This window comes from Triticum urartu, chromosome 1A, assembly GCF_056163025.1.
Source record: "Triticum urartu cultivar PI428250 chromosome 1A, HENAU_Tu73, whole genome shotgun sequence".
In the NCBI taxonomy this organism is placed as follows: Eukaryota; Viridiplantae; Streptophyta; class Magnoliopsida; order Poales; family Poaceae; genus Triticum; species Triticum urartu.
In genome coordinates, this window is record NC_141873.1 from 558049890 (window position 1) to 558063688 (window position 13799).

At 45.0% G+C, this 13799-nt stretch overlaps 3 protein-coding genes across 3 annotated transcripts; all 3 read left to right on the forward strand.

The window, feature by feature from the left end:
* The first annotated feature begins 1655 nt into the window (after positions 1-1655).
* On the forward strand, positions 1656-3528 carry LOC125538968 (F-box protein SKIP23). The gene is made up of 2 exons (XM_048702303.2): positions 1656-1784; positions 1962-3528. The coding sequence occupies exon 2, from the start codon at positions 1967-1969 to the stop codon at positions 3218-3220; it is 1254 nt and encodes a 417-aa protein (XP_048558260.2). The 5' UTR covers positions 1656-1784; positions 1962-1966; the 3' UTR covers positions 3221-3528.
* Positions 3529-7256: 3728 nt separating this feature from the next.
* Positions 7257-11556, forward strand: LOC147992683 (uncharacterized). Its single transcript, XM_087539107.1, has 13 exons — positions 7257-7314; positions 7524-7613; positions 7709-7801; positions 8107-8154; positions 8257-8394; positions 8564-8716; positions 8807-8926; positions 9046-9153; positions 9241-9390; positions 9666-10088; positions 10186-10278; positions 10377-11297; positions 11384-11556. Exons 1-13 carry the CDS (start codon positions 7257-7259, stop codon positions 11554-11556), a joined length of 2568 nt encoding a protein of 855 aa, XP_087395233.1.
* Positions 11557-12297: 741 nt separating this feature from the next.
* Positions 12298-13791, forward strand: LOC147992684 (uncharacterized). The gene has a single exon (XM_087539109.1). The coding sequence runs from the start codon at positions 12298-12300 to the stop codon at positions 13789-13791; it is 1494 nt and encodes a 497-aa protein (XP_087395235.1).
* The last annotated feature ends 8 nt before the right edge of the window (positions 13792-13799 follow it).

Genomic DNA, 13799 nt, shown 5'->3' on the forward strand with positions numbered 1-13799 from the left:
TCAAAAAAAAATTACGCGAAAAAACGCGTTTCTTTTTCTTTCGTGAAAGTCATGGTTTTCTTTCGCGAGAGGCATGGTTGTGCTTTAGCAAGAGTCACGGCCGTGCCTCTTGAAAACGAAAAAAAAACGCATTTTCTGTTTTTTTTTCTTTCGCGAGAGTCACGGTTTTACTTTTGCGAGAGGCACGGTTGTGCTTTCGCGAGAGTCACAGCCGTGCGTCTCGGAAAGGGAAAAACAAAACGCATTTTTTATTTTTTTCGTTCGTGAGAGTCACGGTTTTGCTTCCACGAGAGGCACGGCCGTGCCTCTCGGAAAAGGAAAAAATATGCGTTTTCTGTTTTTTTTTTCTTTCACGAGAGTCACGATTTTGCTTTCGTGAGAGGCACGGTTGTGCTTTTGCGAGAGTCACGGCCGTGCCTCTCGGAAAGAGAAAAACAAAACGCGTTTTTTGTTTTTTTTTCGCTTATGAGAGTCACGGTTTTGCTTTCGCGAGAGGCACGGTTGTGTTTACGCGAAAGTCACGGCCGTGCCTCTCGAAAAGGGAAAAAATACGCGTTTTCTGTTTTTTTTTCTTTCGCGAGAGTCACGGTTTTGCTTTCGCGAGAGGCACGGTTATGCTTTCGCGAGAGTCACGGCCGTGCCTCTCGAAAACGAAAAAAAACGCGTTTTCTGTTTTTTTCCTTACACGAGAGTCACGGTTTTGCTTCCACGAGAGACACGGTTGTGATTTTGCGAGAGGCATAGGCGTGCCTCTTTCGGAAAGAGAAAAAAAACCATGCTCTCGGTTCGGGTTTTCCGTCCGGTTTTTTTTCGTCCGGTTTCTTTCATGAAAAAAGTTCGTCAAAACCTATCAACATGGGATCTAGTTTTGAAGATCTCGACGTGAGGAATCCAATAGTGAAAACGGTTCGAGATTTGAACGCACGGTTTAAGAGATAAAACGTTTTGAATAAACGGATCTATGAAAAAAGGGAAAACTTTCAGGTTGCGACAAGTGGTGCGCTATATGTGCGCCACTCGTCACGATATGAGAAAATGGAGTGTTCTTTGCAACGAGTACTCCTTAATTAATGATTTTTAACATAACATGAACAAAGCGGTACGCAACTTATCGGTGGCAGTGTGCTGTAAATTTGACGAACTCCTTCGTTTCCAGGATCTACGGAGCAGCCCATTCCCAGCTCTGCGATTTTCATCTGCGTATCGCTCCGCTCCGCTCCGTCGACTCCATGGAGTTGCAGCGTTCGAGTCAGCTCCATCGGCTCTCGGACCAGAGTTGTGGAGTGGAGTGAATCCGAACGGGCCCTAACACTTCAATAAAAAAGATCTGTACGGAACATTAATTTTTTATACCTAAATGTTTTTTCCATAAACCGTCAGCGTATTAGAAACTGTTTTAGGATATTTGTGTACATTTTCTTTCACATGTCAGGCGTTTTTTTATTGACCTCGATCTCGAAGTCTACATCGCCGACTGAACTGAAATCGAAATTGTTTCTCTCTCATTTTTTTGAGGGGTAATGTTTCTCTCTCATAAAACGAGAAGGCGGAAACCTCTTTTTATTTTGTTTTGTAGTGAGAGAGCATGCGGCCCATACGCCTTGTGTGGGCCTGGGCTGTACGTATCCACAGCCTAGCACTCGCTCACTTGACACGGCCCCGTTCGGGCAGCCACACTCCACTCGCTCCATTCTGCACGCCAGCGACAGCAGCCGCAGCCCGCAGCGCGGCGGGGACAGCAACTCGACCCCATCTCCGGCACCGGGAGGGCGACGGTCTCCCTGGTACCCGCCACTCCTTCACTTCACGAGCGTTCCACCTCTCCCCTTGCCCTCTCGGTGGGGTTTGGATCTCGCTCCCTCCTCACCCCGCGGCAGCTGGCAATGCGCGCAAGGTGTTCGGCGCATTGCCTCCGCCCGGGAAAAAAATGTTGCTGATGCAGTTTCTTCTTTGCACTGTAGGACCGATGGCAGCAGAGAACGAACGGCACTGGCAGCCACCGTCGTCGTGGTCAGCCCTCCCGCTGGAACTGGCAGGCCTGGTGCTCCGCTTGCTCCCCGCATACGCCGACCGCGCCCGGTTCGCCGCGGTGTGCCCACAGTGGCGTGCCGCAGCCAGGCAGAAGCTGATGCCCCCTCCACTGCCGCTGCTCGCGCTCCCTGACGGCACCTTCTACAGCCTCCCCTATGACGAGCTCTTCCACTTCCCCGGCTGCGGCTTCGCTGGGTACAAGAGCGCCTGCGGCAGCTGGCTTGTCTTTCCGCACGACGATGGGTGCTTCCTTGTCAACCCGTTCTCCAGGGCTACCGTGACGCTCCCTGCTCTCTCAAGTGTCCGACTACGGCCTCCAAATGCAGTCGCTAAGTGGTCAGATGTGGGAAAGGCGAAATGTGCCCAACCCTTCTGCACATGGATGCATATCAATGATTCACGCGAGCTGCACATAATTAAGCTACTCATGTGCTCGCCAAACCTCGTTGCTGCACTGGTCGGTGTTGAATACACCAGTCAGATCCTAATGTGCCAGCCAGGGGCCTTGTCATGGTCGGTACGTGCATGCGATGAGTGTAAGGATTTTGAAGACATGGTGTTCTACCAGGGAAAGCTCTACGCCATTGCCGATGACGAGGACCTCCTTGTGGTGAACGTCAGCAGTGACCAAAGCACCGGCGATCCACAGGTTTCTCGGGTTGGAAGGGTCATCAAGGCCAAGGGTGACCGCTGCTACAAGGGGGACCTCAGCGTCTACCATGTTGTGTGTCGAGAGAACTCTGTACCCGTCATGCCCGTCAAGAAGGTCTATCTGGTTGAATCGTGTGGCGCCTTGCTGATGGTACGCAGGGAGATTTGGTGCCAGCCTCCTAGACCTGGAGTGACCAGTAAAATCGTTGCTGGAAAGAGCGAGTTTGAGGCATTCAAGGCTGACTTTGAGCACTCACAGTGGATCAAGGTGTCGACCGTGGGGGATGACCAGGCTCTGTTTCTAGGGCGAAGGTGCTCTAGGGCTCTGTCCGTGTCTCGGTATGGCTTACTGGGCAATCGCATCTTCTTTTTGGATGACGATGACGAGCATCGTGTGGACTACTTCTACGATGAGGACAACACATCTTGCAGCTCCTACGACATGAGACTCGGCGATGTCTCTTCCCCTCATCCAATGATTTCCTGGAAGCGCCGCAACGAGATGCGTCTGGCAGCATGGCTATTCCCCCGGGACTGAATTGAAGGTGTTATATTGTTGTTGACTTGTTGCTATACAAGCTATTCCCATGTTTATATAACCATGCTGTAGATGTTGGTGTCCATCCTTTATTTTGCAAGCTGCTCGCAGGTTATCTATCTGGCTGTGGTAAACATGGCGGTTCATTATGGTGTTCGGTGGTCCCATACAAGCCGTGAAATGCCTTAGTGAAGAGTATTTAACTTTCTTATGCCATAGTTGCCATGTATCAGTGATTGTCTGAATTTATTATGGTGGTCACTATGCAAGCTGTTAACTGCATCGGTTTTCAACCTGCACTGTGGTTATTTTGTTGTCATGTTGTTTGACGGTTATTGTGCAAGGCTGCTCACATGTGTTATCCATCTGACCATGGTATGTATGGTGGTTGGTATCGTGTTCAGTGGTTCTCCTAGGAGCCGCGAATTGCATTAGTAGTATCTATCTGAACTTTGTTACTACTTTGTTAAGTGCCTTTAATCAGTGTTTGTCTGAACTTATGATGGCGGAGTACTTACTACTACTACTACTCAGGTGGTTTTTCAATTAGTACTGTGGTTGTTGCTATGCCTCTGAATGATCTTAAACTGCGTCACTGTATCTTTGGCTTGTTTTCTTTTTTTCTTTTGCATTGTTTTGGCAACTAACTCTGAATTGGTAGATTTGTTTGTGCTCGAGTTGTTACTCTCTTGTGATGGCATTTAACTTGCAATGAACATTGTTCAGTTGTGCTGCTAGTGTGGTTTGACTGGATTTGGAGATTCACAGTTAATTTCTTGGTCCCTGCTCGAAGGCAACATGAATCGAAGTTGCTATGCGGATAAGCTGGCAAGCCATTTGAAAAGCTATTTAATCTCTATTTCTAATGAAGCAGTTGGTAGTCTTCACCGGTCAATTTTCGTCCCACCTCCCCTGGTTTTTTTTGATACTTCGTCCCACTTCCCGCAACCCACCGTTCCCCCGCATCTTACCTCCCGACCGCTAAAAAAATCATCAAGTTACAACAACGCCCATTGAGAACCGCGATGGTTCACAGGTAGAAAAACGTCCTAAACAAATCTACTACGGTTAACCTACAAAAATACAGCTGACCGATCTGAAACAGAACCCCTAGGACCCGAAAAATCGTCGTGCCCTCGATGCCATTGCTTGTCGCTGTCAATCCTCCCTATCGTGCCTTTCTGGACACAGCTTCCGTCCCCGCCGCTCAAACCCTTAGCCGCCGTCGCAGCCGCTCAAACCCTTGACCTCCTTCACCGCCGGTCCATCCCTTCGACGCCACCTTCCGAGTGCAGAGACAGGAAGATCCCGTATGATCAGTCGCTGATCATCGGATCTGCGGGCGATCCAGTCGACTGGACACTATCTGGACCGGCGATTGCAAATACATGATGATCCCGTCTGATCCCTCTGAGATAAGCTGATATGGACCGGCGTGACCCTCCCAGGTTTGGCGTTTATGTAATTAAACCTTTACAATACAAATCCTACTGCTAACCCTTACAAATCTTGATCTCTGATCGGTACCGTGATCATACGGTGCCAAGACTGACTTTGTGATCTCTGATCGGTACCGTGGTCATACTGTGCAAGATGTGAGAACCTGGAATCAAAAAATACAGGTTTCGTCACCATTCAATGACGGAGGAAAAGGAAATTTACACAGTACTGGCTAATATGACCACGGTTCCATACCTGCTTTGATCGATTTGTCAGCCCCAAATTCTTTACTCTTCTTGATTGAATGCTTGCAGGTGGTGAATCATCTCGTTGCCGGTGTCAGAATAAGCATCAAGTGGCAACACTCATCTCTTTTACCTGCAAGGATCTCAATTTACGTGCACATAACTGACTCCCAGGTATCTTGCAGGTGACTTCTACTCCAGGAGTCTGAGGCTAGTGACGGCCCTCGGAGACGGTGTCATCAGCAGCAGCATCTGGCAAGTGCATCGAGTTTGCAGCTCACAACTTCAGTTTCCAGCCTCAAAGTGACATAAACAACAGGTAGTTATGACACTTGCATCTAATTGGTTCCATGCAATAGTCAAGGTTTCTATCCCAACTGAGTTTCAACAGCCTCAAAGTGAAGGTTCCATCAAATGGTTCTTGCACCTGTTATTGGGACAAATGGTAATCAGAAAGAAAGAAAAAATCTCATAGCACAAATTTATCTTACATTGATGAGAAATCAGATTTGTTTTTGCAGTGCTAAATTTTTTTTGCCTGTTTGAACTACCATCAGAAGCACCCTTTGTTTTCCATATGAGCCAGTATATGCTAATAGATGATGCATGTTTCTGCCCTTATTACACGGCCTCAAACTGCATCACTACCAAATAGAAAGTTCTGCTAGCCATTTGACCTCCTTCTCTTTAGTCAATGCACACTACCTGTTCTGGTGGCAATTACAGCGAACTGCTTAATTATTATTTGGTAGGTTGAGAACACGCAAAGTCTGTAGACTCATGCCAGCACACCATAAACAAATTACCATATTGTAATTGCCAGAACAGTAGATAACTAATATACAGCATCTATAATCCCTAAATTTTAGTGCTAGGATTCCTAATGGTCTGAAAATCCCATATCAACTTAAATAAAGTTCTATTGCCTCACTGGTTGTAACACTAAAGAAATCAATGGCCCAATTAATTGTTCTCAATCACAAATCACAGCGACGAAGTATATTCTGAATTTACATCTGATGTGACACCACGCATGAAAAAGCTGGTAGAACATTCCAATCATACGGGAATTGTAAGACGCATACCTTTTATCTTTTGTTAAGATCGGCTTCCATCGCTAGGAGTTCTTTTTCCTTTTTTCTTCACATCCTATATGAGATAATAACATGCAAAATATAAATATATATCAAAACTAACTTCGCACATGAACAGTTTTACCCTAGATAGTCAATTTTGTAAGGCGAACTTTGAGCTGGCACATGTAAGGCGAACTTTGAGCTGGCACATAGGATAGAGCTGAAGCTTCAAATTGTTTCAATATTTATGCTCTGAATCTACTTATATAATAAGCCGTAGGTTAGAGCTTACGCTTCAATTTGGATGACCTGAAGCTATTTATAATATGAACTAATCCATAACAAGTAATGAACCATATGGTGTAGCTGAAGCTTCGCAAAACCTACTGCATTCACGGAACCGGAGTAGTACTACAGTTGGTGCAAGAGGCATATCTACTGATTTCACCAAATATCACAGGAACCGGCTATTTCGCCGTGCCAGGAAGTTTTGTTGATCATTAGGATGCTATATATATCCAAGTTCTATGTGATGAGTATGCAATAAAAGTGTATCTGATAACCTTGTTGAGATGATTTTGAGCTTGGGAAGCACCCTGATATCGACTATGCATCTCACAACTTTTGAAGATCTCGAGTTTGCAGCTCATAACAGGATCACATGCAAAAAAGTCACACAAAATAACCATCTGGATGAAGAGAAACAATAAATCTGAAAAATAAAATACTTGATACTAAATAATATTAAACCATAAGGTTGAGCTGAAGCTTCACATAACCTAATGCATTAACGGAACAGTAGTAGTACTATAGTAGGTGCAACTGGCATATCTAAATGTTTCACCAAAGATCACCTGAACCTGCTCTTTCGCCGCGCCAGCAATTTCTGATGATCATTGAGATGCTATATATGTCCAAGGCCTTATTGATTAAGTAACAACATAACAAACTGCTTGAGTAAAGTTAGTTTTACAATATCGAGCTTGGAGCACCCTCAATGTTATGCGGCTGTGCGTGTAATCCAGTCCTGCCTTTTAATCTCATCATGCATATACACTGGAGATCGAAGATTGATTGCAAGCATCAATTTTGTACTGTATGATACCATGAAAACCTTTTGGTTCTAGAAAATACAGCAGTATGACCAAATGATGAATGTATACGGTCCACAAATAAAGGATCAAAGAGAACATCTAGCAAAGTTCAATCCTCATCCTTACTTCACTTCAGGCAAAGGTCATTAATTGTCAGTTATGTGTACTTGCATAGGTGCGTATGGGTAATTCAAGAAGCAAGGCGGTTGATCAGCAAACAAAAGAGGTCGTTACTACGGGTATGCTGGATTTCTACAAGAAAGTACTACACATAGGTTATTTGCATAAACGAACATTCGCAATCTTTTATTATCATGTTTTGCGGTCCTTAAAAGCGTGATAACTGTTGATCCTAATACTACGGGCATGCTTTTACCTATCATAATGTGGTACACATGAGTTCTGTGCATTTCTGATAATCACATGCTAAAAGCATAATGCTTTTCAGGCCTTACGAGCTCTACAATAGTTGAAGATAACAATGCAAGCATCTTACCCAGATCTCAAAATGTTGGGGAAAATTCAGCTACGGTTCCAGGTATTTTGCTTGTGTGAATATTGTTGGGAATTTTGCCATGTAGATACGACGGCAATATCATTGGCCTTATATTCATGATGGTTATAACTCTACAGATGGATCATTGTCGCTTTCGGATGGAGAGCATAATGAGGCTTCCTTCACAACTCCTAATATACAGAATTTAGAATTTAGCAAATATGTAGATGGTACTCACTCAACCGCATTACATCTGGCAAGATTGTTTAACCATATAATGTCGCATATATATCATTGATTTTATTTTCTTAATGGGTACAACCCTACAGATGGAACAAGTTCGCTTCGTATTAAAGACCATCATGATGGTTCGTTGTTGGGTTCCAACAATCTAACTCTTGATTGTGGCACAAATGTAGCTGGCAAAAACACCATTGGTACCGACTCATTCATATTTAAAATGCCATTAGTATACTTATGGGAAGTCATTTTCGTGTACAATGTGTTGCAATTTTTTCATATTGGTAATCTATAGGCGGTGAACCTCCAAACGAAGATATCGATGGTGCGACAAAGCTAACAGGTATTCCCACGGATGCTTATCTAACATCCATTATGACCTGATGTACATATGGTGCGACAAAGCATTATGGAATTTGTGTTTTATACTTTTGACATGTTGCAGACGACATCAGATCCATCGATCTAAGCCATATATCAAATGAACAATTCAACACACAAAGGCGTGCAGCTTATCATAAGAAACCAGTCCAAGACAATGTGTTATTGCAAGAGGTTCAACAGACCTGCTTTTCGAAATCTGGTAATTTGTTTAACTGCATGTTGATGACTAATAGTTGCGGCATTCAACTTATGTAATAGTACTCTTATATTTTGTGTCAATGTGATCTACATGAGTTGTAAACATAATCTTGCTACATGCAGATGCTGTTTTTATTCACTAACAACCATATTTTTAATTCATCTCGTAGAACATCTGGAACTTAACAATGCGTGGAGGCGGGAATCTTATCGCATGAGCAAGACACAGGGTTTGAAAAAACAACAAGTCGATAGCCACATGGTTCAACGTCGTACGCTAGGTGATATCATGAATGTTCGTCAACCTAATCATGTGATCTCGGGTACATCATTTACTCATTGTTTATCAATTTTCATGCGTGGCGTCCCCTTGTTATATCATCATATAATACTGACCTATCATGTTGAATCAGATGACTTGAATGTCACCAAAGAGAATGCGGCAATAACGGAAGAAGATCTCAAAAGAGATCATAGAAACGCCCTGAGGAGAGCTTCTTATCGGAGGAAAAAAGAGCGGGTTCTCCAAGAAGATAAACTCCGCACCCTTAATGAGTCTGGTAAGAACTAATGACCTTTGAATCATCACTGTTATCTTCGAGTCATTTCTTAACCATTAAATTTTGTGTATAATTTACTAACCATGTTTAACCAGACAACCCAACTAGCTCCGCCTATACAACATTATCGCTGACTGACTCAGCATTTACTATTACAACTACGGAGACATCTAATCTGGTTAATGACAATGATCTCCATGGTAATCGACTTGTGAATAAGATGTCATCAATGTGCTCAGATTATGTTTTACTCACTAGCATTTAAATTATGTCCAAAATGACACCAGATGTTGACGAGAATATACTTGAAGAAACTTGTCATATAAACGAGGAAGATCGCAAGAGAGATCATAGAAATGCACTAAGGAGAGCAGCTTATCGGAGGAAAAAGGATAAGATGATAGCAGATGAAAATCTACGTCCACTATCTAATTCAGGTAAATATGATTATTATTCATGCACAGTGCATACCTTCTCATACCAACAGTTGCTTTAATGACACGTTTACTGATAAATGAATTTTGCCGTTGACCCAACTTAATATAATTGATGCAATTAGCATAGTGTCATATGCTAGATCTTAATGCAAATTATTTATATTTGAGTACGTGAAGACTGTTCTGAAATTCATTAGTCACTAAAACAGTATTTATCTAATGTTGCTTGCACACCTTCTTTTATAAAGCCACCGCTGATAGCCCTAACTATACAGACTTATTGCATGATGATGCAACATTACCCCCTCCATCATTAGACGCCTCCGTTCTTACCCATGACAACGACCGAGCTAAGAGGATACAGAGAAACTCTCGTAGCCGAGCATGTTATCAGAAGAAAAATGTGGAACTAACGGTTGATGATAGAGAGGATTTGAATGAAAAGATACGAGGGAAGCGCGTGCAGCGCCGCAAAAGCATGTCGGAGATTGACAAGGGGCAGTCAAGTGCTCAAAGGAAGGCCTGTTATGCTAAAAGGAAAAACACCCCGTGCCAAGAATCCCTCGCACTCCCACGTCCAGACATTACTAACTTAACATCTGATAGTCTCGCAATACCCCTCTCTCGGGCTGCCGAAGATGATTCATCGGATGGCGACCCTCCTCCTGTCATGCCAAATTACGGTGTTTGCACCGATGGTATGTAATAGCTTTTCTTTTGTTCTGTTGCAACTTCTCATCAACCTTGTTCTGACATCATGCGGTCTTTGTCACATTCTCCGCAACGTAAATGCAGAGGACATCGATGTGTTAGCAGAGCCCATCATGGGCGATGAGCCGACACCAGCCGAATTGATGGATGAGGAGTACTACATGTATCGGGACCAAGGTATGGTCAACTCAGAACTTGGAAGGCCAGGAGCTTCATTGTAATTGTAGTGCCCGTGCATTTGATTTTGATGATCATGTTTCAATGAATGCCTGTAGGATCGGATAATGACACATTCAAGGATGACGAGGAAGCGAGCATGTCGTCTGTTATACCTAGCGACGTTGATCCATTAGACTGTGTGTACACAAACATACTAGACAGCACCCACATCCTGAAGCTCGACGCAAACTGCAAACACTGCAAGGTCATAAAGTTTGTGTCTGAGACTGACGGATTCTGCTGTCGCAATGGACAGATCGAGCTTAAACAACCGGAACCAATCCCAGAGCTTATGAGGCTATGGTCCAGCATGGATGCCGATTCTAGACATTTTCGTGAGAACATACGGTTCTTCAATGGGCATTTCGCCTTCACAACCCTTGGCATCAGCCTTGATGAGAACTACACAAACATGAAGTCTGGGGTGTACACATTCCGGGCACACGGAACCATCTACCACAATGTGCATTCGTTCGGGCCTAGCTCACATCCAGAACATTTGCAGTTGTACTTCTATGATGACGACCCAACCATAACTCATCGTAAGGCGGCCACAAAGCAATTAGACCAAGATGTTGTGAAGAAGTTAGTAGACATACTTAAAGAAAACCCGTACTCCCAGCAATTTAGAAGTTTGGGTGCACACAAGGACAACCTTGATGATTATAGGATTGACCTAAACACCGATAAGAGGCTTGACCAAAGAAAGTATAATAGACCATTGTCATCTGAGGTTGCTGCAATTTGGGCTGAGGGCACCGACCTGGCAAAAAGGTTTGACCGGAGGATAACACTTTATGGTAACAACAATGAAAGGCATAGTATACGCGTGTCATCCGGAGCATATGACCCGTTGTCTTATCCCCTATTCTATCCAAGGGGGGAATTAGGTTGGCATCCGAAACTACCTAAACATAATGTTCCTTGGGAGGCTGTACTACATCCTCAACTGGTCCATGATGATGATGATGATGCAGGTATGACATCTGTGTCCCTTTATGTTTCAAATAATAAATTATTTTTCACATGCGTCAAGGTTTTGATGCTATTCCATCGTGTGCAGAGGGTAATAGCAGGTTGTGCGTCTCCGTCAGAGACTACTACTGTTATATGCTGCAGACACGGCCTGCAATCTTCAATCCCATACTCTGTGGAGCACGACTGCTGCAGCAATGGGCTATCGACATGTACGTTAAGATTGAGAGTTGTCGATTGCGGTGGTATAGGAAGAACTAGACGCAGATTCGTGCCGACTTGTATAAAGGAGTTGTTGATGCCATCACTTCGGGGGAGACGCGAGCAAGCGCTGTTGGGGTTAGAATAGTGCTCCCTGGAACATACCCTGGTGGCGATCGCGACATGAAGAAGAGGCATATGGATGCCATGGCAATTGTCCATACATACGGGAAGTCAGACATCTTTCTCACCATGACTTGCAATCCTAAATGGGAAGAGATAACGAATGAGTTGCTGCCTGGTCAGACGGCGCAAAACTGACCTGATATTGTGGCACGTGTGTTCTATGGCAAACTAGAGCACATGAAATACATGTTGTTCAAGAAACAAATCCTGGGTGTTGTAGTCGCTTACGTATACGTAGTCGAGTTTCAAAAAAGGGGCCTCCCCCACGCACATTTTTTGTTGATCATGGACTCAACATATAAGCTTATCGTCCCGGAACAGTATGACCGACTCATTTCCGCGGAGCTCCCAGACAAGCATAAGTATCCAGATTTGTATGCAACGGTGGTAAAACATATGATGCACGGACCATGCGGTGCTCTCAACCCGAAGAATGTTTGCATGCAAGAAAACGGTTGCAAGTGCAGATACCCACGGCCGTTCAACGAGAACACAGCACAGGGGAAGGACTCATACCCAGTTTATCGACGGAGAGACGATGGAAGACGTGCTAAGGTCCGAGGAAAGATGTTGGACAACAGATGGGTAGTGCCTTATAACCCATACCTACTGCGGATGTTCAATTGCCACATCAACGTTGAGGTCTGCTCTAGCATAAAGGCCGTGAAATATCTTTACAAGTACATTTACAAGGGCCATGATAAGGCTTCTTTCAGCATCGATCAGCCCGACGCCGATGGTAACATTGATGAGATCAAGAGATACGTTGGCGCTAGGTGGGTCACCCCTCCGGAGGCTATGTGGAGGATCTTTGGCTTCCCACTTTGCGCCAATTACCCGCCTATCTTGCAGTTGCCCCTTCATCTCCCGAATATGCATAGGGTTGCATTTAATGCGCAGGCTGACTTGAAGAATGTTGTCGCCTCCGAAAATGCTTCAAAATCCATGTTAACGGAATATTTTAAGGCTAACCAGGAACACCCTCGGGCTAGACATATATTGTACAAGGATTTTCCCGGAAGCTTTACGTGGCAGAAGAAACAGAAGTATTGGGAGCCGCGGGTCGAGCGTTTTCAAATTGGGCACATAGTGTCTGCCAATCCTGGCGAGGGGGAGCGATACTACCTGCGTGTGTTGCTTAACCATGTTACTGGCAAAACATCCTTCGACGACTTGCTCACTGTGGACGGCGTGCTATGTGGGAGCTTTAGAGAGGCTGCTGAAAGGTTGGGACTGATCGAGGCAGACAACACGCTCGACGACTGTCTTAATGAGGCTGAGCAGTGGGCGATGCCATGCTCACTTAGGAGGCTCTTCGCAACCATCTTGGTGCACTGCGAGCCAGGCGATGTGCGTGGTCTATGGGATCGGCACTTCGAGCCTATGTCAGATGACTATCGTCGATCACGCACGTCCCCTGACGAGGTGGAGCAGATGCTGTTGCTTGACATTAGGGGGATGTTGCAGTCCATGGGTAAAGACATTGTTGATTTCACTCTTCCAAGCATAGATGATGCGTTTGACCCTACAGAGGGCGAGGCAAGAGAGGTTATCGAGGAATCAACCGTTGAGTTTGACATGGATGACACAAAATTGGCATCTTCACTGAACATGGAGCAGAGGGCCGCATACGAGGAGATACTAGGGGCTGTTGAACACGGTGATGGGGGTGTATTCTTTGTTGATGGCCCTGGAGGTACAGGTAAGACCTTCCTATATAGGGCGATGCTTGCCAAGGTGAGGAGCCAGGGCAAGATTGGTATCGCTACCGCGACGTCCGGCGTCGCCGCTTCTATCATGCCTGGCGGCATGACTGCCCACTCGAGGTTCAAGATCCCATTGAGTTGCGATGATGGAGCCTCGTGCAGCTTCACCAAGCAGAGTAGGACCGCCAAGCTGCTACGGATGGCCTCATTGATAATATGGGACGAGGCCAGCATGACGAAGCGACAAGCGGTTGAGGCATTGGATAATAGCATGCGCGACATCATGGGAATACGCGACCGACCCTTTGGAGGAAAGACTGTAGTATTTGGCGGGGACTTTAGGCAGGTTCTTCCGGTCGTCAGAAGGGGGTCGCGGGGCCAGATAATTGATGCAACCCTCTGAAGTTCTCA

What these genes read in the sequence shown, in the direction of transcription:
- LOC125538968 (XM_048702303.2), top strand. Translation starts at nt 1,967, where the DNA reads ATGGCAGCAGAGAACGAACGGCACTGGCAGCCACCGTCGTCGTGGTCA.
- LOC147992683 (XM_087539107.1), top strand. Translation starts at nt 7,257, where the DNA reads ATGGGTAATTCAAGAAGCAAGGCGGTTGATCAGCAAACAAAAGAGGTC. An exon ending in ACCTAATCATGTGATCTCGG is followed by an intron (nt 8,717 to 8,806) that starts GTACATCATTTA and finishes ATGTTGAATCAG; the next exon opens with ATGACTTGAATGTCACCAAA. An exon ending in CTACATGTATCGGGACCAAG is followed by an intron (nt 10,279 to 10,376) that starts GTATGGTCAACT and finishes GAATGCCTGTAG; the next exon opens with GATCGGATAATGACACATTC.
- LOC147992684 (XM_087539109.1), top strand. Translation starts at nt 12,298, where the DNA reads ATGTTCAATTGCCACATCAACGTTGAGGTCTGCTCTAGCATAAAGGCC.